This window comes from Mobula birostris, chromosome 26, assembly GCF_030028105.1.
Source record: "Mobula birostris isolate sMobBir1 chromosome 26, sMobBir1.hap1, whole genome shotgun sequence".
In the NCBI taxonomy this organism is placed as follows: Eukaryota; Metazoa; Chordata; class Chondrichthyes; order Myliobatiformes; family Myliobatidae; genus Mobula; species Mobula birostris.
In genome coordinates this window covers 34,430,528-34,455,789 of record NC_092395.1, presented here as the reverse complement: position 1 = coordinate 34,455,789, position 25,262 = coordinate 34,430,528, and the positions used below count along the sequence as shown (strand labels likewise).

At 40.0% G+C, this 25,262-nt stretch overlaps 1 protein-coding gene across 3 annotated transcripts in view; it reads left to right on the top strand.

The window, feature by feature from the left end:
- The window catches only part of LOC140188246 (zinc finger RNA-binding protein-like), a 71,707-nt gene extending 47,836 nt beyond the window's left edge, over window positions 1–23,871 (top strand). For 2 of the 3 annotated variants that reach the window (XM_072244342.1, XM_072244340.1), the window contains 7 exons: window positions 10,813–10,984; window positions 12,344–12,485; window positions 12,830–12,927; window positions 14,316–14,411; window positions 17,104–17,215; window positions 18,496–18,593; window positions 20,972–23,870. In XM_072244342.1, the coding sequence (XP_072100443.1) occupies window positions 10,813–10,984; window positions 12,344–12,485; window positions 12,830–12,927; window positions 14,316–14,411; window positions 17,104–17,215; window positions 18,496–18,593; window positions 20,972–21,154 (901 nt within the window). In that variant the 3' untranslated portion in view covers window positions 21,155–23,870. Of the gene's footprint in view, window positions 1–10,812; window positions 10,985–12,343; window positions 12,486–12,829; window positions 12,928–14,315; window positions 14,412–17,103; window positions 17,216–18,495; window positions 18,594–20,971 lie in introns of all 3 variants that reach the window. The other variant, XM_072244341.1, reaches the window with a different exon arrangement.
- The last annotated feature ends 1,391 nt before the right edge of the window (window positions 23,872–25,262 follow it).

Below are 25,262 nucleotides of genomic sequence, written 5' to 3'. Positions count from 1 at the left end.
AGTTTTTAGACAGTCTTCTGAAGCTTCAGATGCTGCCAAGTAGCCAGCCTACAACCTCTTGTAACCACAGAATTTTTACTGTAATCGACAAATTGAATTTCTGATCAGTAGTGATATCGGTATGTTAATGGTAGAGGATTTTCTATTGGCATTGACGGATGGAAGTTACTTCTATTGTTGATGGAATTTCTTGGCCTATTGGCCCAAGCTTGAATGTCCTAAATGTAAATAGATGGTGTGATTATTAAAGTTGTCCGTGCTATAGAATTCTGTCATCATTAGGAAATGCTGCTATTTTTGATTGTTTTGAAGTAATAGATATATTGTCCTGAGAATCTTCAGGAGTGATACCTTGGGACTTAGATAATTGGTCTTTAGGGTCTTTAATTACTTGCTGTCATTTAAGCGTGACTCAATCCATTGAAACATTTTCTTCTAGATTTCCATTAACTTCAGTTTTATTAGGTCTTAGACAAATGCTACCTTGATGTCACTCTGATCAACCCTCTGGAATTCAGCTAATTTGTCTATGTTTGAACCAAAGACCGTAATGAATCTGAAGCTGAATGGTGAGACGATTATTGGTAAGTTGTGCTCGATAATACTTTTGGCAACTCCTTCCATTATTGTGCCAATATTTGAGTGAGGCACAATAGAACATAATCTGCCAATATTGTGTTTAAGATCTGTCCTGCTTATTTTGGGCATAACAGACCAGCCCAATTTTCCATTGCTGTCAGGTAGATGCCAATGCTGTCCTAGGTCTTACACGCCCTTAAACTTTTTAATAAAACTGAAGGGTAAGTTGACATGGCAGTGCTTATTTGGAATGAGTTGCCGGAGTAGATAATAGAGGCAAGAATAATTACAATGTTTAGGGAGCATTTGAGCAAGTACTTGGGTAGGAAAGACAGAGAGATATGGGCCTGATACAGACAAATTTGATTACAGTCAGCATAGACAAGTTGGTCTAAAAGAGCTGTGTTGTGCAGTTCTATAATTTTGATTAATGAGTTCACTGGAAAATTGATTAATATTGTGTAGCAACTTAATGTATAGTTACAAGAAAAAGTTTGTGAACCCTTTACAATTATCTAGTTTTCGGCATTAATTACTCATAAAATAAGGTCTAATCTTCACTTAAGTCACAATAATAGACAAACACAATCTGCCTAAACTAATACACACAAATAATTGTCTTCTAGTCTTCTATTGACTACTTCTAGTCAATACTGAGTACATTATTTAAACAATCACAGTCTAGGTACAAAAATGCGTGTGAACTTCTGGGGTAATGCCTTCTACTAAAGCTATTTGGAGTCAGGTGTTCCAATCAATGAGATGAGATTGAAGGTTTGGGTTGTAGAGGTGCCCTGCCCTAAATAAAAAAAAATGATGCACAAAGTCAGGTTACTGACAGAGCCTGATCTCCTCAAGAAAGATCTACTTAAGGCACCATGCCTCAATCAAAACAACTTTCAGATGACTTTAGAAGAAGAATTGTAGAGATGCATGAAGCTGGAAAAGGCTACAAAAACATTTATAAAAACCTGAATTTTCACTAGTCCACAGTAAGAGAAATTGGCTATAAATGGAGGAAATTCAGTACTGTTGCTACTCTCCCAAGTAGTGGGAGTCCTGCAAAGATCACACTGGGAGCACAACTTGCAATGCTGAAGGAGGTGCAAAAGAACCCAAAGGTAACAGCAAAATACCTGCAGAAATCTTCAGAGCTTGCTAAGGTCTCTGTTCATGTGTCCACTATAAGAAAAACACTGAACAAGAATGGTGTTTGTGGAAGGATGCCATAGAGGAAGCCATTGCTCTCCAGAAAAAATTGCTGCACATCTCAAGTTTGCAAAAGACCACCTTGGATGTCCCACAATGCTTCTGGGACAGTGTTCTGTGGATAGATGAGACTAAAGTTGGACATTCTGGCAAAAATGCACATTGCTATGTTTAGAGGAAAAAGTTCTGTACACCAACATCTAAACCTGATCACAGCTGTGAAGTGTGGTGGAAGGAGTTCATGGTTTGGGGCTGCTTTGCTGCCTCAGAGCCTGGACAGCTTGCAGTCAAAGGAACAATGAATTCAAAATTGTATTAAGACAATTTATAGGAGAATGTCAGGGTACTGGTCTGTCACCTGAGGTTTAATAGAAGTTGGATGATGCAACAAGACAGTGATCTGAAACACAAGAGTAAGTCCACAACAAAATGGTTTAAGAAGATGAAAATTTGTGTCTTGGAATGGCCAAGTCAGAGTCCAGCCCTTAACCCAATTGATATACTGTAGCATGACCTGTAAGAGCTGTCCATGCAAGGTATCCCAGAAATATTGATGAACTGAAACAGTTCTGTATGGAGCAATGCTCTAAAATTCTTCCTTGCTTTTGTGCAAGTCTGATCAGCAGCTACAGGAAAGGTTTGGTGGACGTTATTGCTGATAAAGGAGGTACAAGGGTTCACATACTTTTTCCAGCCTGGGCTGTGAATGATTAAACAATGTGTTCAATAAAGACATGAAAAGTGCAATTTTTGTGTGTTATTAGTTTAGGTAGGTTGTGTTTATCTATTATTGTGACTTGGATGAAGATCAGACCACATTTTATGAGCAATTAATTCAGAAGACCAGGTATTTGCAAAGGGTTCACAAACTTTTTCTTGCAACTGTGTGTTGGATTATTAATAGGAATCTCCCAGTCTGGCACCACCAAAACCCCATTGTGTACTGCATTATCTGAGGCTTACTTTTAGTTTTCTTTGTTTTGCATAGAATTCAGTGTTATAGCCTCACCAAAGGAAATCATTTCACCTTTTATCAAAACCTCAGGTAACTAATTTTACATAACTTCTGTCTTTTTAAGAAGAGAAAATCAGCTCCTCTGATATTACACAACTGAAGATCCCATCCTTGAAAAGGGATTCAAAACTTTAGGAGAAAAAGAAATTACTCTGTGCATTGAATAAGCACTGGACTTCAACAAAAAAAATCTATCCAATTTAATCCCACTTTTCACCTCTGAGTTGTTGCCTTGAGAGAGGCGCATATCTGAGTAAATGATGCAGCTTTCTACTCTAAAATCTTCCGTGGGAATGAGTTCCACGTCCCCTGTGAAAATAGCTTCTGCTCAACTACCCTTCAGTTAATGTCCCTTAATTATTAACAATTCTATTAAAGGAAATACTGCTTTTGCTTCATTACCTCAAATAAATCTCTTCTCAGAAAACAATCCCAGCCTATACAGCAACACACATCAAAGTTGCTGGTGAACGCAGCAGGCCAGGCAGTATCTCTAGGAAGAGGTACAGTCGACGTTTCGGGCCAAGACCCTTCGTCAGGTCTAACTGAAAGAAGAACTAGTAAGAGATTTGAAAGTGGGAGGGGGAGATCCAAAATGATAGGAGGGGGAGGGATGGAGCCAAGAGCTGGGCAGTTGATTGGCAAAAGGGATATGAGAGGATCATGGGACAGGAGGCCTAGGGAGAAAGAAAAGGGGGGGGGGGCAGAGGATGGGCAAGGGGTATAGTGAGAGGGACAGAGGGAGAAAAAGGAGAGAGAGAAAGAGAATGTGTGTATATAAATAACGGATGGGGTACGAGGGGGAGGTGGGGCATTTGCGGAAGTTTGAGAAGTCAATGTTCATGCCATCAGGTTGGAGGCTACCCAGATGGAATATAAGGTGTTGTTCCTCCAACCTGAGTGTGGCTTCACCTTTACAGTAGAGGAGGCCGTGGATAGACATATCAGAATGGGAATGGGATGTGGAATTAAAATGTGTGGCCATGATCTCCCAGTTTGCGTTGGGTCTCGCCAATATATAGAACCCACATCGGAAGCACCAGACGCAGTATATCACCCCAGCCGACTCGCAGGTGAAGTGTCGCCTCACCTGGAAGGACTGTCTGGGGCCCTGAATGGTGGTAAGGGAGGAAGTGTAAGGGCATGTGTAGCACTTGTTCCGCTTACAAGGATAAGTGCCAGGAGGGAGATCGGTGGGGAGGGATGGGAGGGACGAATGGACAAGGGAGTCACATAGGGAGCGATCCCTGCGGAAAGTGGGGGGGGGGGGAGGGGAGGGAAAGATGTGCTTAGAGGTGGGATCCCGTTGGAGGTGGCGGAAGTTACGGAGAATAATATGTTGGACCTGGAGGCTGGTGGGGTGGTAGGTGAGGACCAGGGAAGCCCTATTCCGAGTGGGGTAGCAGGAGGATGGGGTGAGAGCAGATGTGCGTGAAATGGGGGAGATGTGTTTGAGAGCAGAATTGATGGTGGAGGAAGGGTAGCCCCTTTCTTTAAAAAAGGAGGACATCTCCCTCATTCTGGAATGAAAAACCTCATCCTGAGAGCAGATGCGGCGGAGATGAAGGAATTGCAAGCAGGGGATGGCATTTTTGCAAGAGACAGGGTGAGAAGAGGAATAGTCCAGATAGCTGTGAGAGTCAGTAGGCTTATAGTAGACATTCATCCCCCCATCCCTCCCCACCGATCTCCCTCCTGGCACTTGCCCTTGTAAGCGTAACAAGTGCTACACATGCCCTTACACTTCCTCCCTTACCACCATTCAGGGCCCCAGACAGTCCTTCCAGGTGAGGCGACATTCCACCTGTGAATCAGCTGGGGTGATATACTGCGTCCAGTGCTCCCGATGTGGCCTTCTATATATTAACGAGACCCGATGCAGACTGGGAGATTGTTTAGCTGAACACCTACGCTCTGTCCGCCAGAGAAAGCAGGATCTCCCAGTGGCCACACATTTTAATTCCACGTCCCATTCCCATTCTGATATGTCTATTCACGGTCTCCTCTACCGTAAAGGTGAAGCCACACTCAGGTTGGAGGAACAACACCTTATATTCCGTCTGGTTAGCCTCCAACCTGATGGCATGAACATTGACTTCTCTAACTTCTGCTAATGCCCCACCTCCCCATCGTACACCATCCGCTATTTATTTATATACACTCATTCTTTCTCTCGCTCTCCTTTTTCTCCCTCTGTCCCTCTGACTATACCCCTTACCCATCCAATGGGTTTCCCCCCCTCCCCCTTTTCTTTCTCCCTAGGCCAACCGTCCCATGATCCTCATATCCCTTTTGCCAATCACCTGTCCAACTCTTGGCTCCATCCCTCCCCCTCCTGTCTTCTTCTATCATTTCGCATCTCCCCCTCCCCCTCCCACTTTCAAATCTCTTACTAGCTCTTCTTTCAGCTAGTCCTGACGAAGGGTCTTGGCCTGAAACGTCGACTGTACCTCTTCCTAGAGTTGCTGCCTGGCCTGCTGCATTCACCAGCAACTTTGATCTTGTGTTGCTTGAATTTCCAGCATCTGCAGATTTCCTCGTGCCAGTCTATACAGTATTTCTTTACAACTAAGCTCTGCATTTCTTGCAATGTCCTTATAAATCTGTTCTGTTTTGTCAAGTGCAGAGTCATTTTGTGGTATGGTGACTGGATCTGATCTCAGTTCACAATGAGAAATTTAGTGCAGCTAGGTTCGAGGGAGTGTTACATCAGCATGCCACTTCTGTTAGCTGTTGGTAGAGTTTCACATTATTTATCCTTTGCACTTGACAACCTTTTTTGTGATTTAATCTCTCCTGGGGCTTGTTTCATCAGAGTCCTGAACTTTGTACTTTCCCCTCTCCTCTTCTTCCTAAAACTCGATTTTTCTCATCACTTTTCCCTTTTGTTATAAAACCAGAAATTGTATTTCTCTATTCATAAATGCTGCCAGATCTGATAAGTATTTGCTATATTTAATGTCAGATTTCCATCAGCCATGGTATTTGTTTATTCGGTTTTCAGATTGTGCTGTGCACTTTTGTATCTGTATTCTTTGGATCTACTGTTTGATACTTCCTGTGTTTGTTCAAAAGTTTATATTATTTAGTGCTTGGTTCCTTATTGCCAAATGAAGAATGGTAAGCAATATTGGTGTTGAAGATGAAGCTAATTGCTTTAGCCTAGTAGATAAATATGAGGGTAGTTTAAACTCCACATGATTACAATGCAAGCTGCTGCTTCAGTTCAAAAAGTTATACCACAGTCCTGTTTTTCAAACCAAGGCTGCATTTACTTGTTAAAATAAATCACATTAAATGGATAAATAGATGAATGTAAACTTCTCACGAGTATTTGTTTCAAAATTCTATGGTTTTGTTAGAAAATATATGAAGTTTTAACTGAAAGATTTAATTTTTTTAAAAACTGTATGCAATTCTTTGTCCAACTGTGCCCTCTGCTGGCAATATTGAAATGATACAATAATGAATATAATTGAAGCAACACACGCAAAATGCTGGAGGGACTCAGCAGGCCAAGGTAATTGACTTGTTATGGAGTTGTATTAGTTGAGAAACAACTGTACAGATTGTATAATACAAGTTTGAAATTACTGGATGTATTAACTTTTGAACTGCAGTGGATTGTAGTTAGCTGGGCCATGAGTTAATTGGGGCAGTCGTTTATTTGGGACAACTCTTAAAGAACAAAAGCTAATGGGCAAAATAGCTGTGATTTCCTTTGTTCATTAGGGACAATGCTGCTAAATTGGGACAGGAGACTGTTGCGGAACAGTTTCTAACTAGCATCAGTTGCATGCACTTTTGTGGTTGTTAGACACTACACTGCTTAGAGCAAACAGTTTTTAAATAGCATCAGTTTTATGAGTATATGTTCAAAAACCAGTGATTTTTGTCACTGATGGTGAGAAATGAGCAGTAAGGCAATGTAGAACAGTTTTGCTCATTGTTGTTTCAAACTTGGAGATACTAGAAGCAGCCAGGAGTGAAAATGAAACGATTTGACTGCATCAACAAGTTAGGAATTATGAAGGTTCTAAGGTTCATCTTGCCTATCAATTTACCTATCGCGCCAACAGGTCAACAGAGGACACCATCTCCACAACACTTCACTCTGCCCTGACCCACCTGGACAGCCCCAACTCTTACGTCAGAATGCTGTTCATTGACTTTAGTTCAGCATTCAATACTGTGATCCCCTCCAAGCTGATTGTCAAACTTTGCCAGTTTGGTATCAGTTCATCCCTCTGCAATTGGACCTTGGACTTTCTGACTAAGACACCAATCAGTTAAGTTAGACAACCTCTCCTCCTCCACTCTCACCCTGCATACTGGCGTGTCAGTATATAACTCAATATATAAGTTTGCTGATGACACAATTGTAGGCCGTATCTCGGGTAATGATGAGTTTGAGTACAGAGAGGAAATTAAGAACCTGGTGGCATGGTGCGAAGGCAATAACCTATCCCTCAACGTCAGCAAGACGAAGGAGTTGGTTGTTGATTTCAGAAGGAGTAGCGGACCGCACGACCCAATTTACATCGGTGGTGTGCAAGTGGAACAGGTCAAACAAGTCAAAAGCTTTAAGTTCCTTGGGGTCAATATCACAAATGATCTGACTTGGTCCAACCAAGCAGAGTTCACTGCCAAGAAGGCCCACCAGCGCCTTTACTTCCTGAGAAAACTAAAGAAATTTGGCCTGTCCCCTAAAACCCTCACTAATTTTTATAGATGCACCATAGAAAGCATTCTTCTAGGGTGCATCACAACCTGGTATGGAAGTTGTCCTGTCCAAGACCGAAAGAAGCTGCAAAAGATCGTGAACATGGCACAGCACATCACACAAACCAATCTTCCGTCATTGGACTCACTTTACATCGCACGCTGTCAGAGCAGTGCTACCAGGATAATCAAGGACATGACCCACCCAGCCAACACACTTTTCGTCCCTCTTCCCTCCGGGAGAAGGCTCAGGAGCTTGAAAACTCATACGGCCAGATTTGGGAACAGCTTCTTTCCAACTGTGATAAGACTGCTGAACGGATCCTGACCCGGATCTGGGCCATACCTTCCAAATATCCAGACCTGCCTCTCGGGTTTTTTTGCACTACCTTACTTTCCATTTTTCTATTTTCTATTTATGATTTATAATTTAAATTTTTATATTTACTAATTTTTACTATTTTTAATATTCAATATTTGTAATCCAGGGAGCGGGAAGCGCAGAATCAAATATCGCTGTGATGATTGTACGTTCTAGTATCAACTGTTTGGTGACAATAAAGTATAAAGTCTCAAGGCTGTGTGCTGAGCCCTCTTCTGTACTCCCTTTTCACTTATGACTGCATTCCTGTACATGGTTCTAACTCGATAATCAAGTTCACAGATGACACCACGGTGGTTGGCCTGATCAGAGGGGATGACGAGATGGCCTACAGGGACGAGGTCTAGCACCTGGCAGCATGGTGTGCCGACAGCAACCTGGCCGTTAACACCCAGAAGATCAAGGAGATCATTGTGGACTTCAGGCATGCTAGGAGCCACACTCACGTCCCCACCTACATCAACGGAGCTGTAGTGGAGCGGGTATCAAGCTTCAAATTCCTTGGTGTCTATATTTCTGAGGATTTTACCTGGTCCCTGAACTCCTCCATCCTGATCAAAAAGGTGCAATAGTGCCTTTATTTCCTGCAGAGCATCAAGAAAGCTCACCTCTGTCCCAGGATACTGACGGACTTTTACCGCTGTACCATTGAGAGCATACTCACCAACTGCATCTCAGTGTGGTATGGCAATTGTCCCGTGTCGGACTGCAAAGCACTCCAGCGTGTGGTGAAAACTGCCCAGCGGATTATCGGCACCCAATTGCCCATTATTGAGAACATCTACTATAAACGCTGCCTGGGCAGGGCAAACAACATTATCAAGGATGCATCTCACCCTAACCATGGACTTTTTACTCTCCTCCCATCCGGTAGGCGCTACAGGAGCCTCTGCTCCCGCACCAGCAGGCACAGGAAGAGCTTCTTCCCTGAGGCTGTGACCCTGCTGAACTTCACATCACAGCGCTAAGCAGTATTGCACCGATATTGTACTGTCTCAGTACTTTTATATTGTGTGCTGTAGCATTTACTTTTTATTCGCAGTTATTTTGTAAATAACACTATTCTTTGCATTTCTGGTCAGATGCTAAATGCAGTTCATTGGCTTTCTATCTGTACTCGGCACAATGACAATAAAGTTGAATCTAATCTAATCATTAAAGTATGTATGCCGAATACAGTTCAGAGATTTGTCCTCTCCAGATAGCTGTAAATACAGAAAACCATAGAAGTTGAAAGAAAGACATCAATCCTCTCACCACCATGAAAAGAAAAAGAAGCAAAACCTTGCAAACTCCAAACCCCCACCACCACCCCTCCCTCATGCAAAAGCTAACAGATCACCCACATGGAGAAACAACAAAAACGTGAAATCCCAAACCTTTAGCCCGCCAATCGGTTTCAAGAAAGAATGGGCAAAAACATGAAAAAAACATGAAATAGAACTGAAAGAGGTCAATATGAGCTACACATGAGGAAATCTGCAGATGCTGGAAATTCAAGCAACACACACAAAAAATGCTGGTGAATGCAGCAGGCCAAGCAGCATCTATAGGAAGAGGTGCAGTCGACGTTTTGGGCCAAAACTCAGCCTGAAACCTTCAATATGAGTTACAGTTAGTTTGAGCAACAGTCCAATCCATAAATCTCAGAATTTTGATAACATCTCCCAGGACAGCAACTGGAACCCAATGGCCCCTCCAAAGGGCAGCGACTCAAACCCAGTGGTCCATCTGAGAACCACTCGCTCTCCTCCACGTTTGCCTTCATGTTTCAATCTTCCTTGACGGTTTAATCAGCAAGAAGTATAGTCGATCATGGCCCCTGTCTAGTCTCTGAGCTTCTCTTCGTGGTAGCTCGTGTTCACATTTTTCTCCTGGAGTTTAGCTCACTCAATTCAACCACAGACTGTAAGTCACAGTTTCAAAAACAGAATAATATCAACTATCATCTTGAATATTACAATGAAAATGAAGATTTGGTGAATGCTGTCATCAAAAGCATGGTATGAAGGCAGCCCATTATTTGCACTAGGTGTCTGCATTGATTTTGTTCATTTACAGTCAATCAAAACAGCACGCTGGATGAATTTCTCCATCAATAGCTATTAGGAACTAATACTCAACTTTATGCTACTGTAGAAGTTTTGCCAGTATTCTAATTTGTTCTGTATTTCATTTAAATATTTTCATTGTTACTCGGTTAAAAGGTAGTTTGTTTTTTTTTTAATACCTTTTTTAAACTATTTCCATTAAACATAAGCTAATTTACAAAACCCAAAATGTACTAGTCCTAATTAACCCACATCCACTGTATATGGTACACAGACTTCATACTATTTTCCTGTAACCATAAAATTGCCAAATCCCCAGAAGTTTGTATTGACATTGCTCATTAACACTTTTGTTGCCGGTGGTTCTGCTTGGACATCTTGGCTCATTATAGTCTTGGTCTGTTCAAGGCAAGGACAAAAGTATGATGAGCCAAATGGCCTCCAACTCTATTGCATATGAAATTTTGCAAAGTGTCAGTTCATTTTTCTTTTGTTATACACAATATGTTGGTAATCGCCAACAGTGCCAACACTTTTCATTCAATTCCAATTGTTTTTGTGAAGATAGTAGTGAGTCAACTTCTTGAACTGCAGTAGGTGATTTGGTGAAGGTATATCTTTGATTCTGTTGGGCAAGGCATTCTAGGTTTTAACGGTAATATTTACATCAGTCAATTAACCGACAGCCACACATCTTACAGACATGGGAGGAAACTCACATATCGAGCAAAATCCATGTGATTATGAGTATGCAAATTCCACGTAATACTGGAGGTCAGAATTGAACTAATGTCACAATACTGCAGTTGGACTCCAAGAAACACATGTTTAAATTTTCTACCATATTTTCACAGGAAAGGTGACATTGGATCACGAGTGTTGAAAGGAGTCATGCGTGTTGGCGTGTTGGCGAAAGGATTGCTTCTACGTGGAGATCGGAATGTTAATCTTATCCTGCTCTCTGCCCACAAACCCACCAAAACCCTTCTGGAGAAAATCTCAGCCAACCTGCCTAAACAGCTCTTGGTAACCATCCTTCTGAATTTAATTGAACTTTCTGAAGCTATTTTCTGTGTTCTGACTAACAATAAAGAAAATTTGGGTGTCTTAGCTATGTCAAATATTAGATTAAATTAGGTTATGAGGACACACAGTCCTCTTTTATTGTCATTTAGTAATCCATGCATTAAGAAATGATACAGTGTTCCTCCTGTATGATATCACAGAAACACAAGACAAGCCAAGACTAAAAAACTGACAAAAAACACATAATTATAACATATAGTTACAACGGTGCAAAGCAATACCGTAATTTGATAAAGGACAGACCATGGGCAAGGTAAAAAAAAGTCTCAAAGTCTCTCGAAAGTTCCATCATCTCACGCAGACGGTAGAAGGGAGAAATTCTCCCTGCCATGAACCTCCAGCGCTGCAAACTTGCCGATGTAGCACCCTGGAAGCACCCGACCACAGCCGACTCTTCAGTCCATCTGAAAACTTCGAGCCTCCGACCAGCCCTCTGACACCGAGCACCATCTCTGCCGAGCGCTTCGACCCTGGCCCCGGCAATAGGCAAAGCCAAGGATTTGGGGCCTTCCCCTCCGGAGATTCTGGAGCCCCAGCGAAGCAGGCATTTCAGAAGTTTCTGCAGATGTTCCTCCGTGTTTCTCAATTCTGTCTCCACCAAATCAGGATTGTGCACAGTACCTACTTAACAAATACCAATATCATTTCGGAGCGACCGCGTGCGCTGTGTTGCGCCTCCATCTTCTCCTCCCCTCCATAGATATAGTTATTGCAGTTTCAGATGTGTGCAAGGCATGGTGTATTTATGGCTCATTTAGTTTATTTTAAGGAAATCAGTGCCATTCTTGAGATTTGAAGTCATTTTCTGCTGAAGTTCTTTCCACTTTAGACTTTAAAATCCAAACCAAATTGTTTTAAGCTATGCAGGTTGGTGAAAAGCAACCAAAGGACCTGATTGGAAGATGTTTTTTCTGCTTCTGAAGGTGCTGACTCCTTTTATTTATTTTTGGATGTTGTTTCATGGGCACCCTATAGCACATTTGCCAATTGTTAACATGCAAGTCAAAATGAGTGGTAAAATGTGGTTTTGACTGTGAGGATGAAAAATGGCTACAAAACCCTGTCAGCACCTAGCCACTCTCTGCTAACTCTGTTAATACTTGAATAATGGTGTACTACCATTATTCTCACAACTGAAATCAGCTGACTTTTCACAGTAGAATTATTTCTGTTGTTACTGGTTTTGCATTGTTGCATTATGCAACAAAAAAAGGCTCAGCATCTGAACAATTTTCATGAAATTAATTTCTAATCTTTCTTCTGATCTTTTTATATAAGGTCTTATTTTTTGATTTGTAGACCATAACAGAAGAATTATATGAACTGAAAACCTGCCCAGATGAATCTTGCATTTTCCTGACTACGAGTAAAGAGCCTAAGATGCAGGTCAAAATTTCGCTGACCTCTCCTGTAATGCGAGATGATATTCTGAAAGACAAGGGTGAGATTCACTCAAGAGTTTTGAAAAACCTTATGTTGGGTGGAAATCTGTGTGTCATTGACATTTACCTGAATCACTGGGCTGGAGGGGGTTTGGCCACAAAATTTCCCAATGGCATGGAGTTGTTATAAGTGTACTGCAACCTAGTTCTAAAGAAGGAATGCAAACAACTTTTCCCATGGTGTTTTTTCATTTAATTCTGTTACCCTTAGTTCTGCTCGGCCCTCAGATTCCCAATTTGTATCTGTAGAAAACTAGCTAAAATGGCGGCTTGTTCAGTATTTTAGCTCTCATTTACTATAAACTAACTGTTGCTTTGGGACTATCCCCTCTTTATTTTTAAGATGCAACAACTGCCCCAGTGCAGGATCCATCAGATGTATTGAACAAGCAAAAATGCCTTGAGGGTCTAGCTGCCCTTCGTCATGCCAAGTGGTTCCAGGTAAAAATATATTGTGTAGTGGTTTATTTTTCAGTATCCATTAGCTTTAGGTGGGACCATTGGACTTTATGATTGTTTACTTCCATCTTCATTAGTGATTGTTTACTGATTGCTTGGTCCTTTTAATAAGGATCATGAATTTACACTGAATGACTCAATCAAATTCATTCACTTAAAGGAGGCAAAGGGAAAATGCTGGAAATAAAGTAGTTCCAGAGTTGAAAGAATTATCTTAGAATTTGAAACTAAACTGAATTTGGACTACCTAGAACAATGAAGTTAATAAAGGCATTAACTTGCCGCTTTGTCTTGATAGCAGTTGATGACCTTGTTTACCAACAGTGATTTTTTTAAAATTTTAGTTTAATGTGTGGGATTTCAGAAGTATTAAACATATTTCAGAAATCAAGAATTGGTCACAAACATTGCTAAATCAAAATGGTGTTCAATCATTGTTCTGATCAAAACTTTTTTAACCACAACTTGAACGCAGGTGGTTTAGCTTGTCACTGAGGCTTTTATGGGCATATTTCCCTTTTCTATTTTTAGAAATTTATGTTGACATGTGCACTTTGTTCTCTGCATGTTGGTGGGTACAGAGGTGCCGTAAGTCAAAGTAGCTGTAGATCTGAGATTGATCTTTGGAAAGAGCCTTCAATGTGAAATGAAATATTCCCTAAACTGTTGGAAATGGAGTGATGCTAAAAATGAAATATGAAATGGAAACAGGATGGCAAATAAAGAATGATAATGTGCAGCTGGAATATGCTTACATTAGAATAATTTCTGTGAACATTGCATTAAATAAATTAATTTCTATGGTGAAGTTACCATCACTAAACTAGGTAAACATGTTGCTTATTCTTTAAGTCTTTATTTGATCTACAAGGACACATTATTCTAAAGCTGTAGTTTTAAAGGGCGGTTTTTATCTTTAAATGTTTATTCCAGAACACTTAAATTTACATTTTCTAGTGACCGATATTGATAATTTCTGCTCTGATTTTATAATTAGCATGAGGAATAAGTTCCACTCCATATTTCATTATATTTTTTAATTGCAATCAAAACAGGAAATGCAAGAAATATTCAGCAGGTCACAGCATTTGAGAAGAAAGAAACAGAATTGGCATTTTAGGTGAATGGCGTTTCATTAATTCTAGTGAATCCTCATCCATATGAACTGTTAACTCTGCTTTATCTTCTACAGGTGCTGATTGACTTCTGAATATCTCCAGTATAATTTATTAATACTCTTTCATAGTTAACGGTTCTTCAAGTTTGGTGTATAATTGAATCTCTTGTTGTGAATTAAATAATATTATCTGTGCATTTCAACATTAATAAGTTTAAACATAAATGAATATCATTTCCTTTGCAAATGGAAGGCGAGGGCTAATGGCTTGCAATCCTGTGTGATCATCATACGAATACTACGTGACCTGTGCCAGCGTGTGCCAACTTGGGGAGCCTTACCAGACTGGGTGTGTATGCAAATTCTATGTGAGGTGATCCTAGTAAAATTATGTTTTCTTTTTCCCTATCCTTCCTGACCCTGTTTTTTCCCTGAAGGCATTTAGTGTTATGATTCTATGGATATGATAGCTCCTGGGTACTTGCCCAAGTTAGTTACATAAGCCTGCATATTTGAATTTTAGCAACTATTCTTGGAGGTCAATATGGCAGCTTTGTGCAAATCATTAGATAATCCCTCAAGAGTGGAAACCTTATGCTGTTCCCTTTTTAGTATATTAAGGCAAGTTCTCGAGCTGTTTCACCTTAATCCTTTCAGGCATGTTTCTGCCTCTGGTAAAAATGGCCAGTGTATCATTGCCAATAAGGGGGCCAGTAGATGCTTTGTTTCAATTAAACCAGTTTACAATTGTAAGTAAGTATTTTGTCTATGTGACTGGTTCTAAAAAAGATTCATTGCTGTGACTTCAATCCAAATAAATGATTCCATTGTGAGTTCCATTCCAAATGCAGCAGTTCATTATTTTTATAAGACATTTGAAGCATTAGTAGTAATTGGGTGTCTTTCAATTTTAAAAAGATACCATTTCTTCATCCCTCAGATATTACCAGTAGCTGGCAACTCTTCTTGATTTTTATCATTTTTTTTCTCCTTTAGTTATTTTTTGCTTAGTAATTTCTTCTGGCCTTGGAGACTTAAGATTTACAGTGCCTATAAAATGTATTCACCCCACCTCAGAAGATTTCATGTTTTATTGTTTTGCAACATTGAATTACAGTGGACTTAATTTCACTTTTTTGACACTTATCAAAAGAAAGAGACTCTTTCTTGTCAAGGTGAAAATAGATCTCTACAAAGTGATCTAAATTCATTACAAATATAAAACACAAAATAATTGATAACATAAGTATTCTCTCCCCCCCCCCCCCCTTTAACATGACACACCAAATCATCACTAGTGCAGCCATGTAACAAACTTAGTTAAATGGATTTCTGGTTTTGGAGACCAGTGTGCAGTCAAGGTGTTTCAATTGATTGTAATAAAAATGCACCTGTATCTGGAAGATCCGACTGCTGGTGAGTCAGTATCTTGGCAAAAACTACACCATAAAGCCAAAAGAACACTCCAAGCAACTCCCCAAAAAGATTATTGAAAAGCAAAAGTAAGAAGATGGATGCAGGAAAATTTCCAGGTCACTGAATATCCCTTGGAGTACAGTTATGTCAATCATCAAGAAATGGAAAGAATATGGGACAGCTGTAAATCTGCTTAGAGCATGCTGTCTTCAAAACTGACTGTGCAAGAAGAGGACTAGTGAGGGAGGCCACAAAGAGACCCTGTGACATCTCTGGAAAGAGCTGCAAGTTTCTGGCTGAGATAGGAGAGACTGTGCATACAACAGCTGTTGCCTGGGTGCTTCACCAGTTGCAGCTTAATGGGAAAGTCGCAAAGAGAAAGCCACTGTTGGGGAAAAAAAAAAACTCTCATGAAATCTCGGCAAGAGTTTCCCAGGAGGCATGTGGAAGACTCTGAAGTCAGCTGGAAGAAGGTTCTATGGTCTGATGAAACCAAAATTGAGCTTTTTGTCCATCAGACTGAACGCTATATTTGGCGTAAGCCAAACACTGCACATCAAAAACACACCATCCCTACCGTAATGCATGGTGGTGGCTGCATCATTCTGTGGGATGCTTCACTGCAGCAGGCCCCGGAAGGCTTGTATATGTAGAGGGTAAAATGAATGCAGCAAAATACAGGGAAATCCTGGAGGAAAACCTGATGCAGTCTACAAGAGAACTGTGAGTTGGGAGATTTATTTTCCAGCAAGACAAATGACCCAAAGCTACACAGGAATGGCTTAAAAACAACAAAATTAATGTCCTGAAGTGGTCAAGTCAGAGTCCAGATCTCAATACAATTCAGAATTTGTGGCTGGACTTGAAACGGGCTATTCAGTCATGATCCCCAGGCAATCTGACAGAGCTTGAGCAGTTTTTTAAAGAAGAATGGGGCAAGATTGCAGTGTCCAGATGAACAAAGCTGATAGAGACCTATCAACACAAACTCAAGGCTGTAATTGCTGCCAAAGGTACATCTACTAATTACTGATTTGAAAGGGGTGAATACTTATGTAATCAATTATTTTGTGTTTTATATTTGTGATTAATTTAGATCACTTTGTAGAAATCTGTTTTCACTTTGACATGAAAGTACCTTTTTCTGTTGATCAGTGTCAAAAAAAACCAAATTAAATCCACTGTGATTCAATATTGTAAAACAATAAAACATTAAAACTTCCACGAGGGGTGAATACTTTCATAGGCACTGTAGTTCTTCCAACTTATTTCTATGGTTGACAGATGTAATCATTCAGAATGGACCATTACCCTGCTGATTTCTTTCATTTGCTGCCAGAGCCACTAATTCCTCCTCCCTATTCTGTAGCATTCCTCCATTCTTCTACTGTAGACTGTTTTGGCTTTATGCAGAGCTTGAACTAGTCTTTGTTATTCCAGATGTGCATTTCCAGTTCTTTAGTTCTTTTACACTTGATATTTTAGATTGAATTTGAGTTTAGATGCAGACTGCTGTTCTGTGGGGGGGGGGGGAGTCAACTTTCTTTGTATATACTGTATTTCACAACTTTGAAAGTAGGTTCAGATCAATTTTAATTCCACATTGCTTTTTTGAAAAAAAACAGGCTATGGAGCTGCTTGTGGAGAAAGCCATTAGCAGTTCTTCAGGCCCATTGAGTCCTGGTGATGCAATGCGGAGGGTATTGGAATCTATTGCCTCTGGAGTTCTTCTTCCAGGTTGGTGTCTCTTGTTTGTTTTGGGGGTGAATCGTCTTTTGGCCTATATCTTCTTGTGCAAGGCATTTTGTTTTTTTTCCTTTCAAAATTATATGATTTTTTTTTTGCTTAAGTTAAAGGATGTCACTGTTGAGAATGAAACGCCCACTGTGTGGGCCCCCATTCGCAGCATCATCACACTTTGGTTAAGTATAGCAATCCTACTATTTAAGGTTCTCAATACTGTGTCCCAGCAGTCCCAAGTCAGTTTCAGCCCTTAGTTGTAGAATTGACTGGTCCAATGATGAGGTTATCTCTAACTTTCCCAAGTGAAGTAATGTGATAATTTTTTCTGTGACTATATCAGTATTTAGTGGCCATTTTGAACTACAGTAGATTTCCAGTATTAAGCCAAATTAAAGACCTTGTCAGATAGTAGATTAAATCATTTCCTGCAGAACTATATTCACCGGAATTTGAGTTCAGGCCCAGGAGATGAAAAGGACAAAGTCTCACCTATAGTACAGCAATGGCTGCCTTCTACTACAATCTAATACCTGGTATAGAAGAGGCAATTAAAAGAGAAGTTGAATTATTTATCATTCCTAATATGAATGAATCTTACTATTTTTAAATTCACATTGAAGGCTTTACCAGCTGTCTCAATGTTTTTTAAAGAAACTCAAGCAATAGACTCCAGCATGTCATTGTATCACTGTGACTACATCTACTATGCACTTATGCCTGTTGGTTTCATTCTGCATTTTAGCAAAGGTGAATCTCTCTCAAACCTTTATATTGACTATTTAAAACTGAACAGATGAAGTAAAGCCTGATTTTTTTGTGTTAAGTTCTAATGGAATTTAAGTTGGAAGATAGGTTCCTGTTGTTCCTACATCCAGGCTGTCACAAAGCCTTGTCATTTTTAACATGTTCTATTAACCTCAGTGCAAAATTTTACAATGAACTTCTGTAAGTCCCCAAAAACTGAAACTGTAGCTTGTAGATGATGGGGCTTCATTGCAAAGGAGAGAGTGTTGGTATCTCTTGCTGTCTAGATTGTTCGGAATATAGAATAACCATAAAGAATAAGATGGGTGATCGGAATTTTTTTTTTTTGGAAGCTTGTTCCATAGTTTGCCAAATCAATTTTGATTTATGTGCAATTTCCCCAAGAATAGAATATGCACAGCAACACTTTTGATGCCACATATGGACCATTTTTACCTGTGTGATGAGATCATTTTAAAATTCAAGTCTGGTTATAGTGTCTGACCAGATCTTGTATTTGCTTGCAACAGATGGCCCTGGTCTTCTTGATCCCTGTGAAAAAGATCACTCAGATGCCCTTTCCTCCATGAACCATCAGCAAAGAGAGGATATTACAGCCAGTGCACAGGTAAGATTTCTTTGCCAGGCATATATCCATTTCATCAAGATACCCCCTTTGAAACCAACTTTCAAACATCCAGAGTGAGGTGAAAATAAAAAGACCAACATCCAGAATCTGAAATTAAAACAGGAAATGGAAAATTCATTAACCTTTTAAAGAGTATGAGGCCAATTTAGAGTTTTTTTCCTTGTGCTCTTAGTTTTTTTTTAACTTGTGGTACCGACTGGAAACGAATGCAATCACCACAGATGCTGATAGTCAGTTCTCTGATATCTTATGGTCCTAAGAAGATCTCATTGAACAATTATTGGAGCAGTTCTGAAGGAGGGTCTTTGACTTGGAAATGCTGGCTGTGCTTCTCTTCCACAGAAGCACTTGACCTACTGAGTACCTCCAGTATTTTTTGTTTTCATTTGTTTTCTGACATTCGTAGTTTTCTGATTTACAATCAAGTTAGATTACTGTCCATATTCAAAGGGTGATTTGACAAAGTCCTTATTTTGGGTTGGTCTATATTGTCCAACTATTTTGAAATTGAACATAACAGCTTGTAATTACAATAAAATTAATTACAGGTTTCCCTCGCCATCCGAAGATAAAGTGTTCCTATGAAACGGTTCGTAAGCCAAAATGCCGTAAAGTGAAGAAGCAATTACCATTTATTTATATGGGAAAATTTTGTGAGCGTTCGCAGACCCAAAAGATAACCTACCAAATCATGCCAAATAACACATAAAACCTAAAATAACAGTAACATATAGTAAAAGCAGGAATGATATGATAAATACACAGCCTAAATAAAGTAGAAATACTTTTCCACAATCATTGTCACACTGTTCTCCGTAGCGAAAATCTCACGCAAGCGCTCTCGGCAGAAACACTCTCTCTGGTAACCTTTAAGCTATGAAGCTGCCAAATCATACCAAATAACACACAAAAATACTCGGCCTATATGGAGTAGAAATAATGTATGTACAGTGTAGTATCACTTACTGGAATCGGGAAGACAGCGCTGAGCACACTGATGATGGTGCGTTAGGCTGAGTCGTTGGAGGTTGGGGTGGTGCAGTGGTCCCCACCCTCCAGGCCGCCAACCGATACCGATCCGCGAAGCATGCAGGGGTACAGCGGTGGCCGAGACGCACCTAGCACATCTTTAAGAAAAAAGCCGAAATAAATAAGCTAATTAATTAGGTGCCGCCCGGCATGTAAATGTCGGCCCAGATCAGAGGCAACGCATTCAGCAATCGCCTCTGATCTGGGCTGACATTTATCTGCCGAGTGGCACCTAATTAATTGGCTTGTTTATTTTGGCTTTTTTCTTAAAGATGTGTTGAGTGCGTCCTGGCTACTGTTGCATTCTCCGTGGCCCAGGGGTTGGGCTGGTGGGACACTGGGGTGTCATCTCATCGTCATCTGTTTCCATCAAGGCAGGCAGGTCATCTCCTTCTGTGTCTGCCTGCCTCAATGTTGAAGGTCGAGGTTCGTCATCTGCTGTGGCTGATGTGGAAGGCTTGAAAAACGACAGTATGCTTGACTGCTTAGCCTTGCGCATTTTTCTATCATACAGTTCTTTGTAAGCACTCAAACCATCTTGCAAATATGATCTAAACCTACGTACCCTTTCAAAATTAAAGTTGTACTTTTCTGTGATTACTGCAGCGAAAATCTCATGCAGTTGCTTCACGTTCAGTTCCTGGACGACTTCACTTTCGGTCTGTTCGCTACTGCATTCGGTTTGGATTGTTATCCTTTCTTCTTCCAATTGCATCAGCTCTTCATCTATCAGTTGTTGGTCATGGGATGCCAAAACCTCTTCAACATCATCTTAGTCAACTTCCACAAGCCAAACTCACTTTGTCCTTACTTCGTTCACCACGATCGAAATACTTAATTATGGTCTAGTTTTACGCTAAGTGTAACACCCTTGCGAGCTCTTTTAGGCTTTTCCGATACCTTAGAACTCATCTTGCTAACAGATGCTCACAGGCACGTGTTTAAGCAATGCCGGCTAGAATGCCGTTCCGGGGTCGGAGCTTGGCTGCTTGGGGCGTGCGCGCTGCCTTTTTTCGTATCTGTTAGTGAAGATAGGTGACTAATGTAGATCTTTTGTAACAGCAAGGTTTCGTAAAGCGGGGGGGTGGGGGGACCTGTAATCACTTCAAGAAAATTACATTGAAGGCTAAAAATACAAAGTAAAAAAAGATTCTGAAAGAGCACAATATGTTCATTGGTAATCAATAGAGAAAAGATTTTTATGCTGTAGGTAGAGATTGCAATTTTTGGGGGATTTTAGATGTTTCTTGTTCTTGTTAACATTAAACATTTGGACTATCATGTTAATTGTTTGTCCACGTATGTTTATTGTACGTTTTTCCTCCCAGCATGCATTAAGGTTGCTCGCATTTAGGCAGATTCACAAAGTTCTTGGAATGGACCCACTGCCCCAGCCGAAACCACGGTTTAATATGCGAAATCGTAAAAGGAGACGAGATACCAGCGAAACAGCAGAAGGGGAAGGGGATGGAAAGAAAGATAAAAAGGACAGCGACACGGGAGATGTCTAGACCTGTTCTAAGTCATGCTAAATTTTCAGAATTGCAGTTTTTTTATATGTTGCTGTTTAGTCTGAGATATTTGCAATTTTAGTGTTTTACTTGAATAACAAGGTACTGTAGATTTGTTTTATATTGCTTATTGAATAATAAATTGCATCATTCCATGAAGATCATGTTGCCCATGGCAACAGCTCTCTTTCTCTTTCCTTGATCACTTTCTTCCTATGCCACTCCCAGCAAATAGTGCTCGGCAAGTGAATTGACCTGGTCCAGAAACCCACCTCTTCATGATTTAAAAACCAAAGCTGACTCCATGCTTCCCTGAATCAAATGAGGCTGCTTTCTGTCATGAAGTTGTTAAAATTGGTAAGATGTTTTAAATGTATTCAGATAAAAGATGGGGTGTCTGCATATATATGTCACCATTGCTTTCTTTTCTGTGCCAAGAGCTGCTAAATGCAACTGATTGGGAGTACCTCATGTTTTATTCATTGTTATATTCTACGTAAGCACTTTTTGAAGCCCTTTGGGTCTTGTTGAAATAATTGTATGAACATCAGAAACTTCTCAGTTGGATGTGGCTAACATATATCAAACTTGTGGCATAATGACAAACTAGAAAATCCAAGGCCTTCCACGGGGATCATGAAGACCAGTAGGCAATCCATTATGTACACTACATTTCTGTTTACTGATACATGGTGTACATTTTGCCAAACTAGAGAGGTAGAATTTCAATTTGGAAATTGCTTTAGGAAAATTTGGTTAGCCAACTCCTAATTTGGCTCTTCGACTTGGTTGGAAAATACCCGTTTCATATCTGTTGCTATTTATTGGTGCCAGAATCACCAGTAAGTTATTTCTAATAGCTTACTTCACTTTTCCAAAGCATAACTACTTGGAATGAAGTTTGGCTAGATACTGAATTATTTTTGTAGCTCAATTAATAAAGAGAGTTCTTCCAACTCTTCTGCATATAGTTTTTTTTCTCGGCAATGATTATCATCTGCATGTCTGTTAAAATACCTTATGAATCTTCAGGTTTCTTATAGCTTTTTTGAATAGTTTTTTTCTGTTCAATCTTTTTTTTAATTTTGGTAATTCAGACATACAGCTTGTTAAAAATTTCTTTAAATGTTTTTCTGGCCAAACCCACGAGTAATTCCCTAGTTCAATGAAATAATTTGCTATTCTTGTATTTAAAAATACTAAAGGACCTAACTATAAAATTTACTGATAAATCTAATTTGAAGACTTCTATGTGAATTAGGTTTCCCAGACTAGATGGGAATCAAAAATTGGGTTACATGTGATTCTGTAGGTGATTGGGTAGTGAGGCTGGAGTTGAGGGTGTGAACATTTTTCTTTAAATAATCTCCAGCTCGTGTTGTAAAAGGCCATGTCTGCCCTGTGATACCTATCACACCTCTGAGTAGATCCTTCCAGTGGTTAGTTGGGTGCTAAATTGTCCTGACACTGGGTGATATCATGACTCAAAACAGCTTGTCCACCAAAATTGCTTGGCACTCAACTATAAAAGTCTTTTGTGCATAAAATGTACAGTTAAACTGGTTACACTATTGACATTTGTATAGGTAGGAAATGCCTCTCACTGTAAACGTATCCAACTAAGTTTTACTTATTGAAGTGTTATTTCTATGGAAATGTGGCTTTGTCCTCAGCTCTGTGGTATTTTAAAAAAAAATGTATTCAATTTTTTGTTGGCTGTGTATTACATTACTGAAATAGTGTGAAAGTGCAAATGAGAAAGAGAGCAGTGTAGGGGATCTTTGTGTACCAAGATCCTTTTTATGTTTTGAGGTAGCTGTTCACAACACTGCAACTCTAAGAAGATAACTGGGAAATAAAATCCTTACTCAATGACTGCATGTTCTGATGGTGCTTTTTGTTGCATTCAGAATTTCTGTAAATATGTTTTTGAATTTCACTGCATAGTGACCAACTTCCCTGTGAAGTGCAGGATTTGTTTGCAAGGCATACTTTGGTAAGTTAATAAAGTTACTTCAACATGATATCCCTTTACCAAAGGGTCATTTGTGTGGTCATTTATTGTTCTCCACAGATTGCTGGATTAAATATTTGAAATTGCTGTTACGAAAATCCAGATGCCAGCATAACAAGGCAGATGGTGAAAGCTGATTTTCAGTTAACATTGACAATAGTCATCTGCCCTTATTGATAGCAATACAATCTATTAAGCAGGGAATATTGATAGCTGAAGGAATATGATTTAAATTTTGCTACTCTCAGCATTCAGGCAGGATATTCTGTTTGGTATAATTGATACTAAAGGTGCACAACTTTTTCTTGCATTGAAGAGGGGGTTGACAATCTAAATCACTTTTGACATTCATCCACACAAAACGTATTTTAACTTAACATTACCAGAAATTAACATTTTTAGTTATGTACATGAAGACACATACTGAAGATTTTTATTCTAGATTATGTTCAGATTGTTATCAAATGTCTGTAAGGCAATGATAGATTCCCTATAATCAATAAAATGAATAGTATCTGGTATGGTTGTTTTTGACATCACAATTTGCTTGAAATTACTTGAATCCCAGAGCAGTCCTGGAGACTCAATCTGGTTTTTGATGCTACTACTATCAAATAATGGATTTCAAATATCTGCCTGACAAATTAAATACTGTACTTGCTTGCAAAGTATACATTTTCCTCTGTTTTCAAATAAAACATTTTGATCCTACAATCTTCCAACTTATATTTAGTGCTTGTTTATTCTTTTGTGTCATCTTCCTTTCATTTGAAATGGAATTAACTTTTCATGAATGACTCCATAATGATGTGATCACAAATTGGAAAAATTCCAGTATTTTTAATTTCCTGCAAATCTATAGGGCTTCAAATGAAAATTCCTCATTTCTTGTTAGAACTTGCAGTGTATTCTATTTATAAATGCAGTCTAGTTCTTTTTTAGTAATTAACAAAGGCTGTGAACTTTGTTTTGCTATTGTGATATTACTGGTGTTAAACATACATTGTGGCTCAAACTTCTTTAGGTACACATCCACACCCATCTACCTATCCATCTCTTGGTCTTCTCAATGCACAGGTTTGGAAAAAGCAAAATAGTGTTTCAGAAAATCTGAAATAAAAACAGAAACCATTACAGACACTTTAAGCAACACACATTAAAGCTTATCTACTGATGTCTACTATAATCCCACGGACTCTCACAGCTACCTGGACTATTCCTCTTCCCACCCTGTTACTTGTAAAAATGCCATCTTCTCTCAATTCCTCCGTCTCTGCCGCATCTGCTCTGAGAATGAGGCTTTTCATTCCAGGATGAAGGAGATGTCTTCTTTTTTTAAAGAAAGGGGCTTCCCTTCCTCCACCATCAACTCTGCTCTCAAATGCATCTCTCCCATTTCACGCACATCTGCTCTCACCCCGTCCTCTCGTCACCCCACTAGGGATAGGGTTCCTCTTGTCCTCACCTACCACCCCACCAACCTCCGTGTCCAACATATAATTCTTTGTAACTTCCAACATCTCCAACGGGATCCCACCACTAAGCACAGCTTTCCCTCTCACCCCCCCCACTTCTTGCTTTCCACAGGGATCACTCCCCACGTGACTCCCTTGTCCATTCGTTTCCCCCCCCCACCATCCCTTCCCACCGATCTCCCTCCTGGCACTTATTCTTGTAAGCAGAACAAGTGCTACACCTGCCTTCACGCTTCCTCCCTCACCACCATTCAGGGCCCCAGACAGTCCTTCCAGGTGACTTCACCTGTGAGTCAGCTGGGGTGATATACTGTGTCCGGTGCTCCCAGTGTGGCCTTCTATATATTGGTGAGACCCGACGCAGACTGGGAGACGGCTTCGCTGAAAACCTACGTTCTGTCTGCCAGAGAAAGCAGGATCTCCCAGTGGCCACATATTTTAATTCCACGTCCCATTCCCATTCTGACATGTCTATCTACGGCCTCCTCTACTGTTGAGATGAAGCCACACTCAGGTTGAAGGAACAACACCTTATATTCCATATGGGTAGCCTCCAGCCTGATGGCATGAACATTGATTTCTCTAACTTCTGTTAATGCCCCACCTCCCCTTCTTACCC